At 45.0% G+C, this 24231-nt stretch overlaps 1 protein-coding gene across 1 annotated transcript in view; it reads right to left on the reverse strand.

Moving 5' to 3' along the window:
* Positions 1-24231, reverse strand: part of STPG2 (sperm tail PG-rich repeat containing 2) — a 2754965-nt gene that overhangs the window by 1883884 nt on the left and 846850 nt on the right. Inside the window, exon 9 of the mRNA XM_086961953.1 lies at positions 12534-12697. Coding sequence (XP_086818079.1) covers positions 12534-12697 — 164 coding nt within the window. The remainder of the gene's footprint in view (positions 1-12533; positions 12698-24231) is intronic.

The following is a 24231-nucleotide window of genomic DNA, read 5'->3' on the forward strand; positions in this document are numbered from 1 at the left end:
GATCTAGGAATAATGTCAATATGTTTTTTTTTAAACTGGTGCAAACATGTCTAATTTCTTTAACTTGTCTTTTTCATTGATTATAAGCAGTGAAAAGACAAATAACAGCACATTAGCACCAAGGAGGCTATAGAAGTGTACTGTTGTATCACTGAGTATATCAGAGTTGTATTGCCCCACCACCCATGCTGTGTCCCCAACCACCCATAAGGGAAACAAATATCAACTTCGTGAGGTTCTCTTAGCGTGGGATACCGTGGGACTTTGCCATTGATACAAAAAGTTATTCAGGCCAACAGAGTCTACAGGCAGTGATGGCATCACCACACAGCAAAGAGGTAGAGTGTTTACATGTTTATAAGTCACTTTACAGAGATTAATTTGAGAATATATTCTGGGCTTCCTGAAGATGTTGGAATGATAGTGTGGGAATGCCACTGGAGATAGTAAGAACGAGGCAGGCTGCATACAGTCTCAAAATCTTTATATTTTTCATGGGGGACTCAAGATCATCTTTTTGTACCCCTTAATTTCCACAGCTGGAGATGCCACTGTGCAATAATTGGTGCCATCTTCATTTTCCATTAGGAAATAAGGGCATTTTCACATCACCATTCTGTTAGAATAGTAATCCAGCATTGGTTAATGTAAACCCAAAATTATGAAGGTAGTGTCATTTGGAATGGGATATCCTATGGACTTTTTCATGGCCGCCAAAATTTCCTTCTGAAAGAGTCTAACAGAGGGGAGTTCCGACCAGATGTTTTGTTTATTTACTTTTTTATTTCACTCAATTCGTGCCATTGTGATTATCAAATATTACAGCGATCGCTATTTGCAAAAATGCAATTGAGCACAATAACAATCATAGAGAAGTAAAAGTAATATCCACAATTCTCCTCTTTTCCCAGTGACAGCACTTTCTTCGTCACTTATTAGGTATTCACCATGCCACTGTGATCAAGGCTTAGCTTCTCTTTGTAATATAAAGTCAGCAGTTCACGTTGTATATCATATCCATGTTTCATTCAATCCCGGCTGTGTGAAGTAAAGGTTTTCAGTGCGTGCTAAACAGTCAATCATTGGTCAATCAATAGTCAATTCATGGTTTCCATGCCTTGTTATAGCATCTCTCTGTATGTGTTAGATCTTGCTGTAATTTTCTTTTGCTGGCTTACTTTTTCAAACAATACCTGTACAATAAGGAATGGTTTACTTTTTATATTCTCACTGGCTGATTTTTACTTTTTTTAAATAGCAACATTGGAGTGTAATGGATTATTTATCAAGAGTAATGTAATTCATTAGATTGCTGGGAGGAGCAGCTTTTGGTGTATGATCAAGCCTATTTCGATTCCTGTTCATATACATCCCTCCATTTTTTATGTTATATTCAATATGTAGTTTGCTGTAATAAATAGATTTAACCGGCATGCTACACAACATTCACAGCTAGGGAGAACCAACTGCTTAGGGGTGTTGGTGGCAATAACTTTTGTGCCCATCTTAGCAGTTAAGTGCCACTGACAGGTGTCTAATCTTATCTAAATAGTCCTGAGATTGGCAGTGATCATTCGTTTTCAATATTTTAACCAGTACTGTTTTCAAAATATCAAAATTGATCAGTTAATATATACTATTTACAAGTGAGAACTGACAGTGTTTGCTGGGTCCATGGATAGCAAAGCAAGTTTTAGCGCATGTTTTTTAATTTGTAGATACTCACAAAAATATATCTTGCACACATGAACTCATTTACATCATCGTAATTGTATGCCATAACAGCATAACAATTTTACAGAAGTGTAACTTCCACACAAGAGGTGGGAAGTGGCCAAACAAGAGGTGGAACTTAGACTTGTGAGTTGGTGATAAAATATCAGAAACCAAGATAACGCATTTATGTACATTAAAAAAAATTAGAAAAATATATTGTGGAATATTGAAGAATATCGTCAAAAACAGTTAAGCCTATCAAATTTAAGAGATATATCATTATGTTAAATTTATTTAGATATTAAAGTTTAAAATAATAATATAATACAAAATAAACAAAAATAATATCTGAAAAAAATACTAAAAAATGAAATTAAAAAGTATGTATACTTTAAACAATCGCATAGAATGACTAACATTAAGGAAATTGAATAAACATAAATGTAGCAAAAACATATAGCAAATTATATCAAAGAAATACAACTAAAAAAGAGTATAACATTTTTTCATATATATTCAAAAACATTACACAAGATTTAATTGCATGAATAATAAAATTAATAAATAAATATTACCAGTTATAACTATGTAATAGTAGGGAAAGTCATGAAGGTGTATTTCTCACTCCAATCAGAGTAACAGTAGGCAAAGTGCTGGACTTTGGAGGGGTCAAATTTACTATTCCTACTCCAATCTAAGCAACAGAAGGAAAAGTGTTGGACTTTTGAGGGGGAAAATGTAATATTTCTACTCCAACACAAGCAAAAGTTGGAAAGTGTTAGACGTTGGAGTGATCGGATTTATTATTCCCACTCAAGCGTAAATAGATGATTTAGTATTTCCACTCCAATCTAAGCAAAGTAGGGAAAATGTTGTACTTTGAAGGGGTTAGATTTCCTATTAGCATTCCAATGTAAGGAAACGTAGGCAGTGTTGGAATTTCCACTCCACCACAAGTAAAAGTAGAGAAGATTTTGGGGATTTGTCAAATATACTTTTAGTAGGGAAAGTGTTGGACTTTGGAGGAGGTTAGATTTACTATTCCCACTCTTCATTTAAAAAAACAAAACATTTAAGCCATGGAACGGGAAGTCTGGGAAGCAAGGATGAAGTGCAGTCTATTTAAGATTCTTCAGGACTGGCAGTGGACCCCGACATGGCTTAAGGTTGCAGGGTTGCTCCCTCACTCTACCTGCTGGCCATGCGATCACTCGCCCTGTAATATAGTTCATTTGTTACTGGATTGTCCTGGCAACTAACCCTTCTGGACAGCAGTGGGGTCTAAGCTTCGAGAGTCCCTGGATTTGCCCTCGCCACTTCCTGACCCCCCTAATTCTCCTCCATGATTTATTGGACCTTTCCAAGCTGACCTGCCATGCTCGTCACCTGCTCATCACTGCCCTTACAGCTGCCACAAATTGTATCCTATGACATTGGCATTCTCCACAACTGCCGTCGTATGAGGAATGGCTTGCGGAAATGCACAACACTGTGTCCAATGAAAAGGTCATTTACAACTTAATGGACAAAGCAGATATTTTTCTTCTTATGTGGTCTCCCTTTCTGCAGGATGCTCCCCAATGCCATGACTCTTGATTCTATCTCAATATTGTCACTGCTCTCCCTCAGTATTATTATACTTGGGCTTTGTCTCAAAGACCCATTTCCCTGCCCTCTCTACCCTGTTTTGTAGTTTAGTTCGGTCTTCCCTCATTAATTTTTCCTCCTCTCCTGTTTGCTTTCTTCTCTCCGTCTGTGGCTTATTTTCTCCCTCCTTTCTATCTTTTCTCTTCCTTTCTTATATTTTAGTAATATTTGGTATTGGTACATGTATCTCAAACAGCATTTGTATCTTACAAGGATTTATGCTGGACTTGCATGTCTTTGCATTTGCTGATATTTCTTTTTTGGTACTTAATTTATGACAACAAAATAATTGATAAACAAACTAAAACATGATATACACCAGAAAAATATAAAGCATATTTAAAATAATACATGTACTTATGAAATGTAAAACATATACAATCAAATGTTAAAAATACACATTTTATAGGACAAATAAACAAAACAACAAAATATATATATATACTTTATAAATAAAATATTATAAATTAAAACATTTCCCTCAGAATTAGTAAAAACAAATTATAAATATAAAAATAATAATGTTGAATTAATTATTGAATAGAATAATTAAAATGACCACAATTTAACAAATAAATAGTCTCACTGACCTGGCCGGTGGTGTTTCTTCTCAAGGGCTGCCTGTTTCCACGACTCGCGGAACCCGCTCCGCGGGTCCCGCTTTGGATCTGCATCACCTCTACTCCTGCCTGGCTGCTTCTGTGGGGGCGTGTTAGGCTACAGGGCTGCGAGCGTGAACCGGGACTCACCTTCCCAGGAGTCCCGGTCCCGGAGGCTGAGACACCTGGCCCCGCTCTCCCTGAAGGCCCCGCCCCCACCTTCCTCCAATCTAAAAGGCGCCTGGACCCTTCCTCCGTGGGACGCTGTCTCACTGACCTGGCCGGTGGTGTTTCTTCTCAAGGGCTGCCTGTTTCCACGACTCGCGGAACCCGCTCCGCGGGTCCCGCTTCGGATCTGCATCACCTCTACTCCTGCCTGGCTGCTTCTGTGGGGGCGTGTGAGGCTACAGGGCTGCGAGCGTGAACCGGGACTCACCTTCCCAGGAGTCCCGGTCCCGGAGGCTGAGACACCTGGCCCCGCTCTCCCTGAAGGCCCCGCCCCCACCTTCCTCCAATCTAAAAGGCGCCTGGACCCTTCCTCCGTGGGACGCTGTCTCACTGACCTGGCCGGTGGTGTTTCTTCTCAAGGGCTGCCTGTTTCCACGACTCGCGGAACCCGCTCCGCGGGTCCCGCTTCGGATCTGCATCACCTCTACTCCTGCCTGGCTGCTTCTGTGGGGGCGTGTGAGGCTACAGGGCTGCGAGCGTGAACCGGGACTCACCTTCCCAGGAGTCCCGGTCCCGGAGGCTGAGACACCTGGCCCCGCTCTCCCTGAAGGCCCCGCCCCCACCTTCCTCCAATCTAAAAGGCGCCTGGACTCTTCCTCCGTGGGACGCTGTCTCACTGACCTGGCCGGTGGTGTTTCTTCTCAAGGGCTGCCTGTTTCCACGACTCGCGGAACCCGCTCCGCGGGTCCCGCTTCGGATCTGCATCACCTCTACTCCTGCCTGGCTGCTTCTGTGGGGGCGTGTGAGGCTACAGGGCTGCGAGCGTGAACCGGGACTCACCTTCCCAGGAGTCCCGGTCCCGGAGGCTGAGACACCTGGCCCCACTCTCCCTGAAGGCCCCGCCCCCACCTTCCTACAACACGGCCCATTGGTCACTGGCCCATAAATATTGGAGAGTGACGCTGCGCGGGAGCGTCCGGGGCTAAGACCGGGCAAAGAGCGGGCCGTTTGAGGCCGTTCGAGGACAGAGAGGACTGGACTGGCCCATCCCTTTTCGCCCGTTATTTCCGGGATCCAATACAATTACTGAGGGAAAAAAGACCTACCTTCGTCACTGTGCTCTCAGCGCTATGAATTCAAGGGTAACTCGTAGTAAAACTTCTAAAGGTGGGTCACAGATCAGTGGCCCCATGGATGACTTTATTACCCGCACCAACATAGCCATTGACGAAGAGATATCCAAACTCCAAAACCGGGTCTCGCTAGAATTAGAAGCTGCTAGAAGAGTGTCCCAAGTAATTGCACTTTCCAAAAAATCTTCCTTAGGCCACATAGCCACTTCTGTCACCCCTGAGCGCCCAGCCCGCCCACATTGTATAATCACTCAGGTCGATGTTCATCATTCCCCGACCCCGGCTACTCCCCAACCTGCCTTAGGAAGTAAAGATGAGGTAATTCCACCGACACCATTTAGTGTGCCCAACCCAGTCCCTATTGTACCCTTCCCGATAAATCTACCTAACACTACTTCTAGCGGTAAGCAACCAAAGAGGAAACGCAATTCTCGCTCTGCTTATTTCCGCAAAAAAGCGAAAATTGCTGTTCCCAAAGATCTGCCTCTGACTAACATCACAGCACCTAATGCTGGCGCAGAGCATACTCCTAATGCACAGCCATCTAGTGAGGGACAGGAAAAGGTTCCATCCATTCCCTTCCTTAATACCCCAGCAGGTGAGGACCCTGAAGTAGATGGGTTAACTAAAAATAACAAAGAATTTATAGAGGTGGTCTAGGAAACTCTCAAAAAACTTTTGTCACCCCTAGATTTAAGACTATCAAGGATAGAAAATAACTTGTTAGAAATGGAGAAGAGCATCATTGCTCTGGCCACTCTTGGGTTGAAAAGCCTTGAAAACCAGGGTATCATTGTTGCTGACCCAACGCCACAACCCACTGCTCCCCAAACCAACCAAACTACCTCTTTGGTATCACCCACAATAAAGCCCGTCCCTAAACCAAGGACCGTTACGGTGGAGCAAGCTCGTGATAAACCAAAGGCTCCTCCACGGGGCTCTTTGCGTCACCAGCAAAATACCAAACACGATATACCCAGCAGGTCGATTCCTAGTGAAACCCAAGTCCTTCCAGCTAAAGACAACTTTAGAGGTGGCTATATTGACCTCCCCCCTGAGGCAAACGACTATGTGGTTGTCTTGACGGGTGTTCCCATGATAGGTAATGGCCAATTTGAAAACCACTGGTCGCTGAAAAATAAAATAATGCACTGGTTAAATGTAAACAGACCAATCCCCAATGGCCGAAGAAGCCGCGTACTGATGGTTCGCAGAACTCCCTGGGTAGGTCCAACGCTGAAATCCAGTCCGGGGGACTGTGTAGTAGTGACCTTCGAAGATCCCCACACGGCGCATCACATTTGCTCTTGGCCCAGTAATGATGACTCCCTAGTTATACCCAAACCACTATCCTTTTTCTATCCTCCTCGACCAAGCCGAAATCAGGGGGATAATTGGACATTGGTTCAACAACATCCATGGCTGAATAAATCCCGGGGCCAGAAGGAGACCCTCCTACACTGGAACGGTCTCTCTACCTATAACAGATTCGGGAGCCTAGAGGAGGTGGATTGACTCCCTGCGCAACCAGCCAAGCAACCCCGAAGGGAAATCTTACCACCGCAGGGACACCATCCCAATGATTGCACTGGTCCTGAGTTCGTAACAAATGAAGTGGGACGACCAAACAGCCCACAGTATGAAGGGGAGCCATCCACATTTGACACAACAAAAAATCCCGACAGGGAAGATTGGCCGCACCTACCCTACATGTACCACTCTGCAGCTACCTTTATCGAACCATCTGGCCCTACCTGCTCTGGCTGCTATGTGACCCCTAACCAGCAAATTGAGCCACCTGTGAGGTCTCCTAAACTTGAGGTTACGACTGTTTCTCCTATGCCTACTGTTTCTACCAAGGCTTCTCCACCCGGTGACTTTGTTCTAAAAATCTTAAGTTGGAATGTGGCTGGTCTCGGTCGCAACCTTGATATTCCCGAATGGAATGATTTTCTGGAACCCTATCACATCTGTCTTTTCCAGGAAACCTGGTGCTTGGAGCCAAGACACCGAGTGGGATTCTCTACCTTTTTTATCCCCGCTGCCCAGGAACAAGGATCTAAAGGTCGCCCTTCAGGCGGCCTTATCATTTGGATTAATATTGCACTGGGCTTTAGAGTAATAGAAAGAAACACCCAGTCACCTGATCTCCAGTGGCTAACGATAACCCACAAAGGGGGAAGAAGCTTGGAAGTTTTCAATATTTACCTGAGGGGTGCTAAAGGCGGTGTATCCCATCTACCTTCTACAGGCCTAAACCACAATCTGGCCGCCTGCAGTGCGGACTCATATGTATTGCTTGCAGGCGACTTCAATTGCTGTTTTGAACCTCTGGCCAGAGAAGATATCTTGGACACTTTCGAGGAGGACACCAGGAGAGGCATTCCTATTCTGAGCCTTGACCCGATCCCTAAATGGTCGCAAAACGCAATAGAGATCAATGCTCTTTGTATGGAGCATAATTTGCGAGCGACAAACGGGCGATCCAAATCTGACCATACGGGTGCTCATACCTACAACAGACTAGGCCATACATCAAGGATTGATTTCGTCATGCTTAACTATAACCTCTGGCAACACCATCAAGACATGGAGGTCATAGTGTCGGGTGATAGCGATCATAACCCTTTATCGCTAACTATTTCATCTCCTTGGCAGGCTGGAAACCAAGGCCCTCCCAGCCATAAGTGGAAATCTTCCCATGAATTAGCCCCCACAAACTGTAGCAGGCGCTTGAAGTGGGCGAAAGTATCAGCCGATGAAATAAGGATGGCCCAAGCCGGGACTATTTTGGAAGGAGTGGAGTCTCGGATGGACACCTCAAGGCCAACTGATATTAAGATTCTACCCCTATTCACTGAGACTGTACTGGCACTGAGTGACTTATTCATTGTTCCCCAATCCACTCGTAGGGGTCCCTCGAAACAATCAGATAAGTGGTATACAGCTAAATGTCGTGCAGCTAAGAGGGAACTTGTTGCGACATTAAAGTCCAAAGACGCAGCTGATATTAGGGCTGCTAGGAAAATTTATAAACAAACCCTATTCGAAGCCAAGCAGGATTACGATTCTAATTTCTGGGGAGATCTTGTAGAGGCAAGCACTAGGAAGGATGCCAAGAGGTTCTGGGACTTATTAAGATCTAGGGAAAAGCCCATTGACCAGCAGCTAACTTGTAACATCCCAGGGGGCGTATGGTTTAACCACTTTTTGAAATTATACTCTGCTCCTCCAGGTCCATCCCAGTTAGCTTGCCCACCCATGGGTTTACTGCCTAATTCTATTACTGATCCCCGGTGCCATGATGGTTTATTTACCAGCTTGGAAGTCGATAGAGCAATTCAATGTATTGTCCCAAACAAAGCGGCAGGTCCTGACGGGATTCCAGGAGACCTAATCAAGAATTACCCATCTTCCTGGAGTAGACTAATTGCCTCCCTTCTGAATGAAGTATTATTGGGTGGAGTCTTTCCTGACTCCTGGAGGGGCGCTGAAGTCGTACCTATTTTTAAAAAAGGTTCTAGGGACGACCCAGCGAACTACCGGCCAATTAGTTTATTGGACTCTTCCCAAAAGGTAGCAGGAAAGGTGGTATTGGGCAGGATCATCCAGTGGGCCGATGAAAACCATATCCTGTCAGATCTTCAAGCGGGTTTCAGAACAGGAACAGGCACAATCGAGCAGACGTTCCGCCTCCTAATGATCTATTGGAAAGTGGTGGTGCTGGGAGGGGGCAGTCTGTATCTAGTCTTTATTGACTTGCGGACTGCGTTAGACCTAGTACCACGCGCACTTTTATGGAACGTCCTCGATGGGTTAGGCCTCCCTCCCTACCTGCTCTCGCTTCTTGTAAAATTTCACGACAGGAATTTTGCCCAAATTAGATGGGGTGCACAGGGAGAGAAAACACCTCGTATCCCCGTGGACAGGGGCGTCCGCCAAGGGTGTGTGCTTGCCCCCACTCTGTTTTCTCTTTATATTAACGGAGTGGTGGAGCATCTACTCCAGCAACCATCAGACGCACCCACCCTGGCTGGAAGGAAAATTCCAACGCTCCTGTTCGCAGACGATACCCTCCTAATCTCGAAATCACCAATGGGCATCCAATCGCTGCTCTCCAGCTTCAAGGCCTTCTGCGATGATAGGGGTTTGGCCATAAACATAGGGAAAACTAAGTTTTTGGTTCTTAACCCGCCCAAAAAGTCTGTCTTTCCCCCGGTCCTAGATTCTGTCCCACTTGATCGCGTCAAAGAATTTGACTACCTGGGTATACGCATCAGTGACACCATGAGCTGGAAGGCACACCACCAAAAAGTGTTCCTGACTCACAAAAGGGTGGCAGGTGCCTTGCTCAAGGAACAGCGAGCCTCATCACTAAAACCTATTGGGGCTCCCCTGGATATCTATAGGGCAAGGGTTGTGAGCGCGGCACTTTACGGTGCCGAGCTGTGGGGCACTCATAGAGTTGATACTCTGGCTCATCTTGAGAATAACTTCCATAAAGATCTAATGGGTTTACCCCACAGCACGCCAACAATCCCATTGCTGTTAGACGCAGGTACCCGGGCTATTTGCGATCAAGCGAAACTACGTCCACTTCTGTTATGGTCCAGAATCTGGAATGTGCAGGAACTTAGAAGTTATGCAGAAGCCTTGAATGACATTATGTCACTACCGGGCTCACATAAAATCATCTGGCTCAGGGAAGTCAAAAAGTTGCTGCACAAACTAGGATTAGGAGAGGCTTGGGCCAACAAATCTGCACCCTCGAAACAACAGCTAAAGAAGGCTTATTGGGCATGGGTAGACAGCGAGAGGGTTTGTAGCTCAAACCATTGCAAATCTGTAATCCTGTTTTTGTCGGTCAAAGACTTACCGTTAAGGGAACCTTATCTGGATACTATCCAGAGCTCATGGGACAGATCACTGTACATCAAGTTTAGGGTGGGGGTGCTTCCACTATGTGAGTTTACGTCCACTTGGAGACCGCCGGCCCAAACTGTACCTTACTGCCCTTTTTGTGACCTAAGGGTAGAGTCTGTGCCCCATATGCTGTTTGAGTGTAGTGTCTATGCAGCCCCGAGACGTAGGTGGTTGAAGCCCCTTTGCAGGTGTTTGGGAACTCGTTCTCATTTAGAAGCGCTGCGTATTTTACGTACAGATGCTAGACCCTTCTTTTCCACCTGCATGGCAAAATTCTTGGGCTGGGCCTGGCGTCTTAGAGCTGCAAGAAAACTGTTAATCCAGTGACCGTGCTTCTACACCCAATATGCTGCTATGTCTATAAAATGTTCTTATGCTGATGATTGCTGTTTTAAAAATGTTTTTTTTAAGATGTATGAAATGCTTTTATGATATGATTTTATCGAATAAAGCTACTACTATTAACCAATTAGCCTCTAAAACTCAACAAATAAAAGAGCAACGCATTTATTATCACATTTACATAATTAAATATCAATTAAAAATTAATTATATATCAAATTAATTATAAGATTAAAACAATAATTTACACTTCAAATAAACCACTCACCATAATCCACTACAAACCGAACCACCCACTACTAAATTAACAGTTTGTAATAGAAAGCATATCAGTGCACTCTGGAATTCATCCACTAGTATACATGAAGTGTAAGCCCACAGCTCATGCCAGGTGGCCTACAAACATTCACTGTGTGCAGCACCGAGACACATAACAAACCTGACAAAATTCAAACAGCACATTCTTGCACATCAAACTTTTCCAGAGTACATATTTTTCCCACAAGAACCAGAGACTGCAACTCCCCACCCCAAAGACTTAACTGTACAGATCAGGAAAAGATTGCTTGAAGATGCACGTTGAGTACCCCATGGCCTTGAAAGTCACTGGCTTACTATATCACCAGGTGATCTGCTATTGTTTGAGCAAACTCAAACACACAAAATGTGATGGAATGCTTGCAATAAGTTAACCACTTGCAATTACTTGGTGTAGCATTCCAACCCATCGTCCTTTTGCACACCATGCCACCTCAGTTGTATCCAGGTGTATGCAAAGCAGGCTTGACCCTTGAGCAAGTCAGTCCAGTCCAAGATGGTGGCTGCTGAAGCCACAGGCTCCAATCTGTGTTGAAGATGGCCAACATCTTACACAGCACACTCATCTGCCTCTAGAGGTGTGATCTGTCGCACTTATTGTACCAGAAGCACACATCTCTGTCTGCTTAACTCCGACCACATGCCCAGGAGGAGGCCTCGAGAACACCAACAGAGCTTCTGCCGAGTTAAAGTCTGCATCAGTAAGCAAAAGAAAAAGCCAGCTGTCCCAGAGAGGACAAGAAAGGGACCTGCCTCCAGACGGCATAGAGAAATTAAAACACAAGGCTTGAGGTGTGTTGGTGATCGCATTTGTACCACAGAATGGAAAGAGAGAAGTTTTGCAAAGTAGCATGTATGTTACTGTGAAAAAGAGGCAAGGGAATAACGTACAGGATACATTTGTGAAATGCCTAGAAAAGTATGGGAAAATACATTTATACATACATGAATATGAAACAATATATGCTAATAATAAAAAGTAAACTTCGAGGGCTTAATCAAACACACAGACAACCACAGAAATACGCCCCAAAACACTACAAGCTCCCATGTGCCTATCCCTTATGGACTGTGGCATTTCTGTAAAGTCGGAGACACAATGGGAGGTCTCGCGTGAGATGGTGCTATTAGCAGCAACAGCCGCGGCCCGTGGAGGGAGTACCGGGGGGGGGGGGGGCAGAAAGGCGGGGAGGGAAAGGCTTGGGGGTGGTAAAAATATGAATATGGAAAGTTGGAGGTAAGTAAACAATTTAATTAATAAAACAAATTTCGTAGCGCGCGCTACGAAATTCGTTGTATTTATTAAATTGTTTACTTACCTCCAATTATCCATAGTCTGGGTTTTAGCCCCCCCCCACCCTGCCTTTCTGCCCCACCAGTACTCCCTCCACGGGCCGTGGCTGAGCAGCAAACACGTTCAACTGTAATATCCAGTGGCATAACACAGGCCCCCGCAGTCCGATTGGTGCAGTGGGGGAGTCCAAGCTCCAGGGGGCCCATCAGCAAAGTACACTGGCCGGAGAGCTCCTAATTGAATCCGGAGGGGCCCCTCCACATGCCTAGCAGTTGACCCCCTCAAGTTTCGTTACACCAGTGGTAATGTCCCCTTGCTGCCCACCAGAATAAGCAACTTTAAACTGGCAGCTTGTATTCTCGCAACCCTGCAAAGAGCTCTTTTGTAACTTACCCGATAATCAGCCGGACCAGGAGTCCAAACAGCTTCACTTTTTGAGACAGCCAGCGCGCGAGCAGCTGAAGATCCAAAGACTCCCTTCTGGCAGCTTTCTTGGTAAGCTTTTTTAAGGCTTTCGTGTGCAACACCCAATTCGAAAATATTGTAGGCTCCCGGACCTGAAGTAAGGCGAAAAACATATAGAATGAACTACTGTGCTTCGCTCCAAACATTTCACTTTTACATCAGAAAAAAGTTACTTTTAACGTTTGTCTGGAAAATTTGCTTAATTTGAGACAGTGATTTTCAGTGCTCAACAGCAGCGCTTTTCATGAGCATCATAAAAGAGACACCAGGAGATTAAGGGCCAGATGTAGGTTGCCCAATACCGAATTTCGGCCATTACCGACTGGTATTAGGCTACTGAAATGTAGGTGGCCTAAATTGCAAATTCGGTAATTTACTGATTCAGTATTTTTTAAAGAATCTGTAAATTACTGATTCCTTAAAATACCGAATCGGCAAATTACTGAATTTGCAATGTAGGGAGCACTCAAATGAGTGCTTTTCCCATTTTAGGATTCGTTATTTACCACCAACTATAAGTTGGTGGTAAATAACGAATACCTTTGAAAATGCAAATCTGTGCATTTTCAACTGTGCCATGTGTCATGTATGTGTGCCACATCTGCACACAAGCACGATTCAGGGGTGCAACAGGGTGTCAAAGTGACACCCTGGCACCCTTGAATGTTTCCAGTTTGGTAAAGGTCTATAGTCAAGTGAGAGAACGAAGGTTATTAACCACAAACAATTATAAACACCAATAATGACTTATAAATGAACTCACCACCCACTAGTGCATAAGCATTAGTTTATATACTTTTATTTAGTCAAAAGGAACTCTTTTTTTCGTTTTTTTGAAAATATTCTTTGTGTACAAATGTATCTTTTTTCATTTTATGACTTGATTCATAGTGAAACTGTTTTATAATTCATAGGACTATACATTAAAAAACCATTTACAAACAAACATAAAACACGACAAGTGATTTATGCAATACAGCAGGGTAATCCACAACGCGCGTTTCGGCTGGGTAGCCTTCCTCAGGTGGCCATGTATTGCACTAAATTAAGCTGGAAGAGGGCGACACGTCCTTTAGAAATTTGTAAAAAAAGTTGTATCTTGAAGGTTGGGTTTCCTTTGGCGTGATAATATACCGTGTAGCTGAGTGACAATTCGCATAAGGATCTATTGCATAAACTGTGTGGCGGGCTTGATGCTTATCCCGTATTATCACTACTGACTATCAGATCGGGTTTACGGCGCAGTTCCAAAGGGCTCGGAAACAGATACTCAGATTGGTTCCTAAATTACTCATTAGACGGTCCACCGAGAGTCAGGGTTCTTGGGCATGTTATATTCCCATGTTCGTAACTTTAAGCGATTTTGGCCAGCAATGACTCTCGGTCTGGGTACGTGACGACGGATCCCCAACCAGTACCTAGATGGGTGTTACATCATTGCTGGCCAAAATCGCTTAAAGTTACGAACACGGGAATATAACATGCCCAAGAACCCTGACAGTCTGTATCTGTTTCCGAGCCCTTTGGAACCGCGCCGTAAACCCGATCTGATAGTCAGTAGTGATAATACGGGATAAGCATCAAGCCCGCCACACAGTTTATGCAATAGATTCTTATGCGAACTGTCACTCAGCTACACAGTACATTATCACGCCAAAGGAAACCCAACCTTCAAGATACAACTTTTTTTACAAATTTCTAAAGGACGTGTCGCCCTCTTCCAGCTTAATTTAGTGCAATACATGGCCACCTGAGGAAGGCTACCCAGCCGAAACGCGCGTTGTGGATTACCCTGCCGTATTGCATAAATCACTTGTCGTGTTTTATGTTTGTTTGTAAATGGTTTTTTAATGTATAGTCCTATCAATTATAAAACAGTTTCACTATGAATCAAGTCATAAAATGAAAAAAGATACATTTGTACACAAAGAATATTTTCAAAAAAACGAAAAAAAGAGTTTCTTTTGACTAAATAAAAGTATATAAACTAATGCTTATGCACTAGTGGGTGATGAGTTCATTTATAAGTCATTATTGGTGTTTATAATTGTTTGTGGTTAATAACCTTCGTACTCTCACTTGACTATAGACCTTTACCAAACTGTTTAGTTTCCCTATGTATAGCAAGTGTATCACTATTTGTATATAGGGGTACTCTTCTTTCCAAATTACCCTTGAATGTTTCCCCCATTTTACCGAATCAGTATTTACCGATTCGGTAATTGCTAATCATTCCTATGGGCCTCCAGGCCCATAGGAATGAATGGCAATTACCGAATCGGTAAATACCGATTCGGTAAATACAGAATCTTACCGATTCGGTAATGCTTACCGATTTTTTTGCTACATAGCATTTGCCGATTCTAAAATACCGAATCTGTAAAATTCGGTATTTTAGAATCAGTAAATGTATTTTACTTACATCTGGGCCCATGTGATTTGCCCTGATTCACAGGATGGTGAACCGACGCCGAGACCTGAACCTGGGTCTCAAACTCTGAAATCGGCGGCTCTGGTCATTACGCCACTTCCTCTCCCCAATTTCCTGGTTATAGTTGGGTCTGTTTTAGGTGGCACAAATAGGAGGAAATGGGCTTGTGCAAGCTGCCTCCTGACGAGAGCCACAGCACATATTACTTTTACAAATTAAACACTAGGAAAATGCCACGCCGTGGAGATATTACAGGAACAAAAGCAACCTTTTACCATATGAGGCAACAATGTGCAGCATACACTGGCAAATTTAATGAGTATCCTGTAGGATTACAGACACCAATAGATTATACATAAAAATGACTTTGTCTCTTATTTTATATTAAAGTCCAAGTTATGTTTCTGTAAAGTGTGAGTCAGGTTGTCACCTATTAGAGTTACTATGCAGAACAAAAATAGTAAAACTCGACACGGTCAGATTCACAGAGGCATTTAGCAGTATGTGGAGTAGTACTCTTCCTGTCCTCCTTTACGTTCTCTTACATGCCTTTGTGACATAGCCCAAACTAATCTAAAATAGGAATATTCAGACAAAATGAGTACAACAAGGACTGCACCCTCGTTGCACTTTTAACATTAGAAAGATGGATTTCTCGGGGCTGAGTCACAAAGGCATATAAAAGTGCATAAAAGAATAGGCCTGTAGTACAACTTCCCTGCTCATAAATGATTTTGTAAACTGACCCCTTAAAATCTGAAAGCTGTTCACAAAGGCAAGGTCAGTGTAGATTTGCATACAGTGTTTCACTTATGAATGTGCAGGACTCAGCGGGGGAAGCTCCATAGGGGCCAATGTGCATTGCCCCGGGAGGACGCTAGAGGGCGCACAGTGGAATGGTTGGCTCGTGAGTCAGCTCTGCCGGACAAGTGCGGAAAAAGCGGCCTAAACCCTCAAAAAGTACCGCTAGAAGAGCGAAAAAGAAAGAAACAACAATCGGAACATGCCGCCCAAAGTCTACAAGCACTGAAACTCAGGAAACAGCAGAGGTGGCGGAAATATAGATGAGAAAGTGTGCAGACGAGAGAAGCGTTTCAAGATGGCGGCTCACGGCACTCGAACCTGTCGGCTACTGTGACGGATCCAGAAGCAGGCATACAGAATGACCCGATCTGCTCGCAGCGCACTGACACAGCGAACGACCTGGGACCCAACGGAATAGCGCCGAAGAGCTAAAGAAGCCGTAAACACCGTTTTTGGTTTGCGTTCCAGGAGACACAAAATGGCGGCTGCAGTGGAACGCACGGAGTAAAGCGCAACGGAGGAAAGCCATCGGGACTCCTCTGAAGTCCGACATAGCAGCGACTTCGGCGAACAGGTGCGTGGGGTTTGCCAACCGAACTAACATATGCGGTGAGTGCAGGGAAACAGCGCGACTGGCTGACCACGCAGGAGGCTTATGCCAAACCTTAGCGCCTGCCCCCACCTGCGATCACGGGCTCATAAGCTGAAAGCATCGCCCCAAAGCAAGCAATACAGCAAAATCAATAACTGTAAGCGCTGAAGAGTCACGGCAGGGAAACACACGACTCTTACGACATGAGTCGGCACACACGGCAAGACAACATGGTGCATGTTGCATAACTCTGAGCCACTGAGGACAGCGCGAACACCTCAGCAGCGCGAACTGAGCACCACAAAGGGTCCGAGCACTAAAAGTCCTGGGAAGACACTGCGCAAACCCTCTATCGCCCATCTACAACATGGGGAAACCTGAAAAACAGCAGACCACGCTGCAGTTTGAAGCAAGGAAACAGCCAAAGAACACTGCGGTGACATCGGACACTGAGGGAGATAATGAAGCAAGTGATGGGGCTGGCATGGAGACAGTCTAAAGGGCAATACAGCAAAGCCTGCAAGAAATGAATAACAAGCTGGACAATGTGGTGCAACGCGTGGACAATATGGCCGCGAAGGTCTATAAACACGGCGAGCGACTGGTGGAGGCGGAACAGAGAATATCCAAGGTGGAGGACGAATCTAAGTCGACGACGAGAATATGCGGAAACATGGAGAAAACGCTGGAAGCATTGCGGGCTAAGGTAGAAGATCAGGAAGCCAGGTCTAGACGCAACAACGTCCGCATAGCAGACCTGCCGGAGACCACAAACACAGGCAAAATGGAGGACTACATAGAGACGTTGCTGAAGGACTTATTCGGCGCTGAAAAACTGTCATCGGTCTTTCTTGTCGAACGCGCACACCGTTCCTTAGCGCCTAAGCCGAAGCCGGGAGCTCCACCACGTATAATAATTGCCCGCATGCTCAACTACAGGGACAGAGATACAGTTCTCAGGCTAGCTAGAGAAAAAGGTGAAATCACACACTAAGGCAGCACCCTGGAATTCTATCCAGACCACACCATGGCGGTTCAAATGGCATGCAAGGAATGCGCGCCAGTGAAAAAGAAACTGCGGGAACTAGGCGTTGAATACGCGATGCTGTATCCAGCAACACTCAAAATCACAAATGCGGGCAAACCCGTGATTCTCCCCACAGAGCAAGCGGCGCAGGAATATATTAAAAAACTGGGAGGATGACGCAAGGACGAGATGACCAGGGAAGTGACAACGACTGAGAAGACAGACGGCTGAGTGAAACTTCTGCATACAGGCTTTCACAATGCTAGAAACACCTAAACGCGAACATCAGCTCAGAAAATAATCAGTCAATATTACTGCAAAATATGAAGCACAGCAGGCGAGAAGTGGTATATGCAGGTACAGAAAAGGGTCCTTGCGTGACTTACAAACGGACCCGAACTATAATCTCTGTACACGCCTGCAACATGCGCAGTGAGTAACTTCGTAGTCCAAAACGGACATGGGGCACTGAAGGGACAGCGGGAATGTGACATGTATTTGATGTGGATTATCTGCATTATACAGACGGTACGAAGTGCTAGCTGACGGACAGACACTTGCCGGTGCCTGCATAGTAAAGTATGGGTTGCCTATGGAAACAACTGATGAGACAAAGCGTATGTGTTAAATCCGAACTAGCTTTGTCACAGCATGAAACGACAGCATCAAACCTCACTGACATGACACAACCTACCACACTGAAATTTATTACGTGGAACGTTAGTGGTCTGGGCAATCGGAAGAAGAATCAGCAGATGTTTGCATACTTTGATAGATTACATGTTGACATAGCTTGTCTACAGGAAACGCACATAGTTGGCAACACCACATCCACACTGGGCGCTAGATGGGCAGAGTCAGTCACCAGCTCGCATTACTCCTCTTATTCTCGAGGGGTCAGCATTTTAATAAGGAAGGGGGTACACTTTGAGATCTCGACAATACACAGAGATGCCGAAGGCAGAAGCGTCATTGTAATAGGCATGGTGAGACATCGTCAAGTTGCATTGGTGAACACATATGGCCCGAACACAGATGACCCAGGGTTCTTTGCGAAATTGTGGCATATCATATCAAATTTCCAGGTCGAGAACATAATATGGGGAGGTGGTTTTAACATAGCTTTGAGGGATGGGTTAGATCGGTCGCCAAACGCACTAGAACCGCATACACAAGCGAGAGCGACACTTCAAGATGCACTGGCAGATTTACAAATGACTGACATATGGAGGGTCCACCGTCCAGGGGAGCTGGTAGTGACGCACATAACTGCGGCGCACAATAGTTGGTCTAGGCTGGATTATTGGCTAGGCACACGGGAGGTGGTATCATGGACTGTCTCTATAAAACATTTATTATATCAATAAGGGGGAAGCAAGGAGTTAGGACAATTTTTAACGGGGTCCAATGTATATGTCCCAGAAAGACTAACCAACAACAAAAAATACAGAGTTCCCCGGGCAAAGTCAACTAAATGACTGGCGTTAACCTCTCTCTCATCGAGTACAGCAGAAAGGGTGAATGTTGTGAACCCTTTTCGGAATTTTAGGGATACCTCACACAGGTCACCGGTTGGACGACACTTGTAATCCCACCCGGTGATCGTCCAGCGTCATCATCGGTATCCTGCCCCTGCGACAGACTGGCGGTGCAATGCCTGTCGGGCAACAGCGGATGTTGCACTTTGGCGGGGATCTTCTATTCCTTAGCCAAAGGGTGTGTGGGTTTGAGGGGCCTAAAAAAAGGGGGGGGGGTTGTGGTTGTGCAATAGTGAGCGTGAGTGTGGTTTAAAAAAAGTCAGCAGAGTCCATATAGTGAAATTTTAATGGCATGGCTCACTGCTTTATTAAAACAAAAGATAAGGGGTATTGAGGCGGGACAATCAAGGTAGTTGAGCCTCATTCAACCCTTAGTGAACGTATGGTCAACATGTTTCTTGCCGCACAGGCAATTCGTCAGGACCAAAAACAGTGCTCATATAATTGCTGGGGATCCCTCAGTGATCAGAGGAATCAAGTATACGACCTGGTGTGTGTCGTAAGGCAATCCTTCGTCAAAGCCCTTCCCAGAACCGTATTCCCAATAGTAGAACTCCTTCGCGCTGACCTGGTGGGGCCAGAACTCGGTGTGAGACACCTGTTTGTTGCTGGCAGAGGGCGTCTAGACACCTACCCCTCCCACTTCGGTATTACCGCAGGACAGCCGGTCATTTAGTTGACTTTGCCCGGGGAACTCTGTATTTTTTGTTGTTGGTTAGTCTATAAAACATTTACCAAGTACACTTTCAGACCACAGCCCTGTGCTCTTAGCAGTGGACATACCACATTACGAGCCCCCACCTTTCACGTGGTGATTTAATGCGGGAGCTTTTATGGGACCCGCTATACACTGCCTCCATACATAAAGCGATAGTGGACTACTTTGACCTCAACTGCCCCACGACGGATGACCCTTGCCTCCTGTGGGAAGCTTTCAAGGCTACATTGCGGGGGATATGTATTAGCACGACCACGGGCATATTGAAAGATATAAGGCAGCAATTAAAAACACGTGAAAACGCCATACAAACATTAGAACACAGGTACACGCAAGCAAGGGACATTGCATTACTGGGGGACATACAATTGCTCCTGAAAGAACATCAACAATTTGCCACAGACAAGCTCAAATACATATCCAAGCGCAAAACTGCCAGAATGTATGGGGAGGGAGGCAGGCCTGGCAGAGCATTAGCTGAGAAAATATGCCCAGGACGAGCGCCTCAAAACATCACTACAATCAAAACTCGAGCGGGAACTGTAACACGTGACATTAAAGTCATAATGGGTGAATTCATGGCCACTTATGGCCAATTATATGAGGCACGTCCCTCGATGCCACAGGAAGAAATACTAACATATATGGCAGATGTAGAAATAGCGTGGTTATCGAATAATCATAGAGAATACCTAGCTCGCCCTATAACTGTGGAGGAAGTTGTAGACACAATCAAACATCTACCAAATGGCAAGGCACCGGGACCTGATGGATTCTCGATAGAATTTTATAAGACATTCGCGGACCTACTGGCTCCGCACCTGGTAAGACTTTATGGAGCGGCACACGAGGCACAAACTCTCCCGACATCAATGAGGGAAGCCATGCTGATTGCATTGTTAAAGCCAGGTAAAGATGAGGAACAATGTGACTCTTACCGCCCTTATCACTTATATATGTGGACACAAAAATAATAGCAAGCCTCTTAGCGGCAAGACTCAAACCACTAATGCCACTACTGGTGAGACCGGACCAGTCTGGCTTCATCCCGGATAGATCGACGACACATAACACACGCACACTCTTTGCACTAGCTCATTATTTGGCACCAGAGATCAAAGCTGTGGCGGTACTATTAGACGCTGCCAAAGCGTTTGACACGATCGACTGAAATTTTCTTCACGCGGTACTGTTACGCATGGCATTTCCTCAGATGTTCACACAGTGGACCTCAATGCTTTACACAAACTTGTCAGCACGTGTCAGGGTAAACAAGCATGTCTCGGAGCCGATTGCAATATGCCGCGGAATGAGACAGGGATGCCCACTCTCCCCGATGCTTTTTGCTTTAGTACTATAGCCATTAGCTTGCAAAATAAGACAGCACCACCACTACTCGGCCATACAACTCCCGACACGCCCTATACACATCTCGCTGTACGCAGATGACATGGTTCTTTATATAAAAAATCCGGAGCAACACCTTATCCCTTTATTGCGCGAATATATAAGATTTGGCCAATATTCAGGGCTACAGATAAATTGGACAAAATCTCTCATCCTGGCGCTGACAGATAGCACAGTCCCATCCACCCTGGATTACCCACTAGAATGGCAGGACGAACCGGCCAGGTACCTGGGAGTATGGTTCCATAGAGACCCAGAACTAGTCATCAGAACCAACTATGGGAGAGTGATATCGTCGCTAGAAGATAAGATTAAACAATGGAATAAATTACCACTATCGCTGGCGGACAGAGCTGCAATCGTAAAGATGGTGCTTCTGCCTAAGTTCCTTTACTTGTTTACCAACATTCCCATTAAACCTCCTGCGGAGGTGTTCCGTAATATTAACAAATTAGTACTAAGTCTACTTTGGGCGGTCAAGCAAGCCAGATTAGAATTACAAACGATGACGCTGCCATATGCAAAGGGGGTTTCAAGGTCCCAGACCTTTATCTTTATTATCTATGTGCCCAGGCGAAATTCGAGATTACTGGTACCACGAGATGCCCTTCCTGACACATGTAGCGGTGGAAATGGGAGATGCTGACCCAATCCCGCTAGCTAACATATTGACGCATAAGCGAATTAGACTGCACGAGCGAGACATAAACCAAGTAAACACCACCACCGAAGCGTGGAGACTGATGGGTAAGAAAGCTGGAAGATTACCACTTTACGCACCAGCACTCCCATTAGCAAATCACCCGGCACTTTCAGTTACCCAAGAACAGGTAGGAATGGACTTGCTGAGACATGCTGGTATTCATACAATGGGCGATTTGTATAAAGAAGGGGTTTTTCAAACACTAGACAAGTTGTAATACATTAGTCATCCGACACTGTTATTCAGCTTTAACTACTATAGGCTGCAAAGAGCACTTTACCACTTTTCCCGAGGAGCCCCAGACCCTGACCCCACTGCAACTTGTTCTCACGACACCCACTGCCTCACACCTAGTATCAAGATTATACACAAGCATACAGAGGGACATCAGAGGGAACACTGAGGGGATGAGAGGTAAATGGTGCGCATTGTTGGATGACACGTTGTCAGAGGAGGAATGTGAAACAACATGCTTGCTCACTAGCATACTAACACCAAATGGAAACCTAAGGATTATCCATTATAAATACATACACCAAATGTACTATACACCTAAGAGGCTCCACAGGTATGGTTACGAGAAGACTCGAGATGTGTACGATGCAAGCAAGACAATGCAGACTTCATACATTTAGCATGGCAGTGTCACTCAATGGCAAGGTTCTGGGAGCAGGTGGTTCAGGCAGTAAGTGAAATGATTGGGGTAACAATCGACTGTACGATCAAAGTCTGTTTATTAGGCCTTGTTCCGCAGCTAAGAGCGAAGAAACAAAAGTTTTGTGTGGTTGCACTTTTAATGGCAAAAGGAGGGTTTCATTACATTGGAATGGTAAAATGGGGCCGAAGATGAAAAACTGGTTAGAAGACTTAATATATTGCCGAGATACGCTGGCAACATATGAGGAGGAATTGCCGGCCGGATCACGCCCAAAGACTACTGGATGTATTTGAGGGATTATCTGCAGGTGCAATCACTAGTCCGAGACAAATAAAACGAATAAGCAGGATTGCCATATAGCTGATACAGATGAGAAACAATTGACATCTTAAAAAGGGGCGGAGAATGCTGTGACACAGTGATCAAATTTGAAGTAGTTCTTACTTTTCTTTGTTTCAAGGTTTAAGGAAAAGATAAAATACAAAATGTAAGAAAATAGACACGCTGAGATGAGTGTGAAGCACTGCTCTACTACGCAAATGCTATTCACTGCAACGCCGCCGGTCCTATGGATGTCGGCTGATGGGCTGTGTACACCAAACAACATCATGCAAGTGCTGTAAACGTATGTAGCCGGCCTCTTATGGTTGTAGGCGCAAAGTTGTGATGAAACATGTGAAATGTGCAATAAACGTCTTACACAAAAAAAAATGTGCGTTGCCTCGCCCCCGCAGCATGTCCAGTCAAAGTGAGTGTGACAGGTTTTTGCTCTGCAATAGAGGCAAAAACTTGCAATTATCGTTTTGAGAAGATTTTCACACAATTTGCACACAGACTCACTCCGCTGGAGTCTCCTACGGACAAAAACATTGGGCTTGTCCATCTGCCAAACTCAATACTGAAGTCTCCAATCTCCAATTACAACAGCAACATAATAATCCAAGCCGCTAGGCATTAATCGGAAAAAGTTCAATATACAATTTGTAAATTTTTGTGACACTAAAAATGGCAACCCTAAACTTAATCATTAATCTAGAGCACAGGTACCACCTCAATCCACCTCCAAGGGGGTGCCCTCACAGCTACTGATACCACAAACCTCCTTAAGTGGGTTTTCCATTACCCAAATCCCTCTCCTCGACCAATTTACTAGCCCTCCATCTCCTAACACTACTAGACACAGTCCGAACAGCCCCCTCATTCCTTTCCCTGCCATATTTGTAACTGCCCCACATACTTCCTGTAAGTCTACTTCTATTGCCTTCCCTGAACCCTGTCACTTCCATACCGCTCGCTATCACTCTCAATGACCATTTCTCCTCCCCCCAACCTAAAAGGTCACTAATATGACATGTAGCCTGTAGGAGAGTAGGGTCTGCTATCCTATGGTCACCCCAATTTTTGCTTTTTGCTTCACTGGTTTTCGACTTACTGAGGCTGTGGGCCTGCTAATCAGACCCCCAGCCTGCTGTTCTCTCTCTACATTTATAATACATGTGCTATAGGTACATACCACAATTGGAAAATGGACTCCTTGTCTGGACACATATAAACCTGTGAGCCACTCCTATGGAAGGCCTTACCAATCCTGGAGGCAGAGTGCGTGGTTTTATGTGAGATGGAGCTCTGGCATGAGCTGAGCCTGTCTGCAGCTGTCGGGAACAACTCCCTAAGCTGATCCGGGATAATGCCATACCATATACTCTTAAGTGCCTTATAATCCTCGCGGTTATATAGCAACTCTGGTT

The sequence above is a fragment of the Lissotriton vulgaris genome, chromosome 3_1, assembly GCF_964263255.1.
Source record: "Lissotriton vulgaris chromosome 3_1, aLisVul1.2, whole genome shotgun sequence".
Classification (NCBI taxonomy): domain Eukaryota; kingdom Metazoa; phylum Chordata; class Amphibia; order Caudata; family Salamandridae; genus Lissotriton; species Lissotriton vulgaris.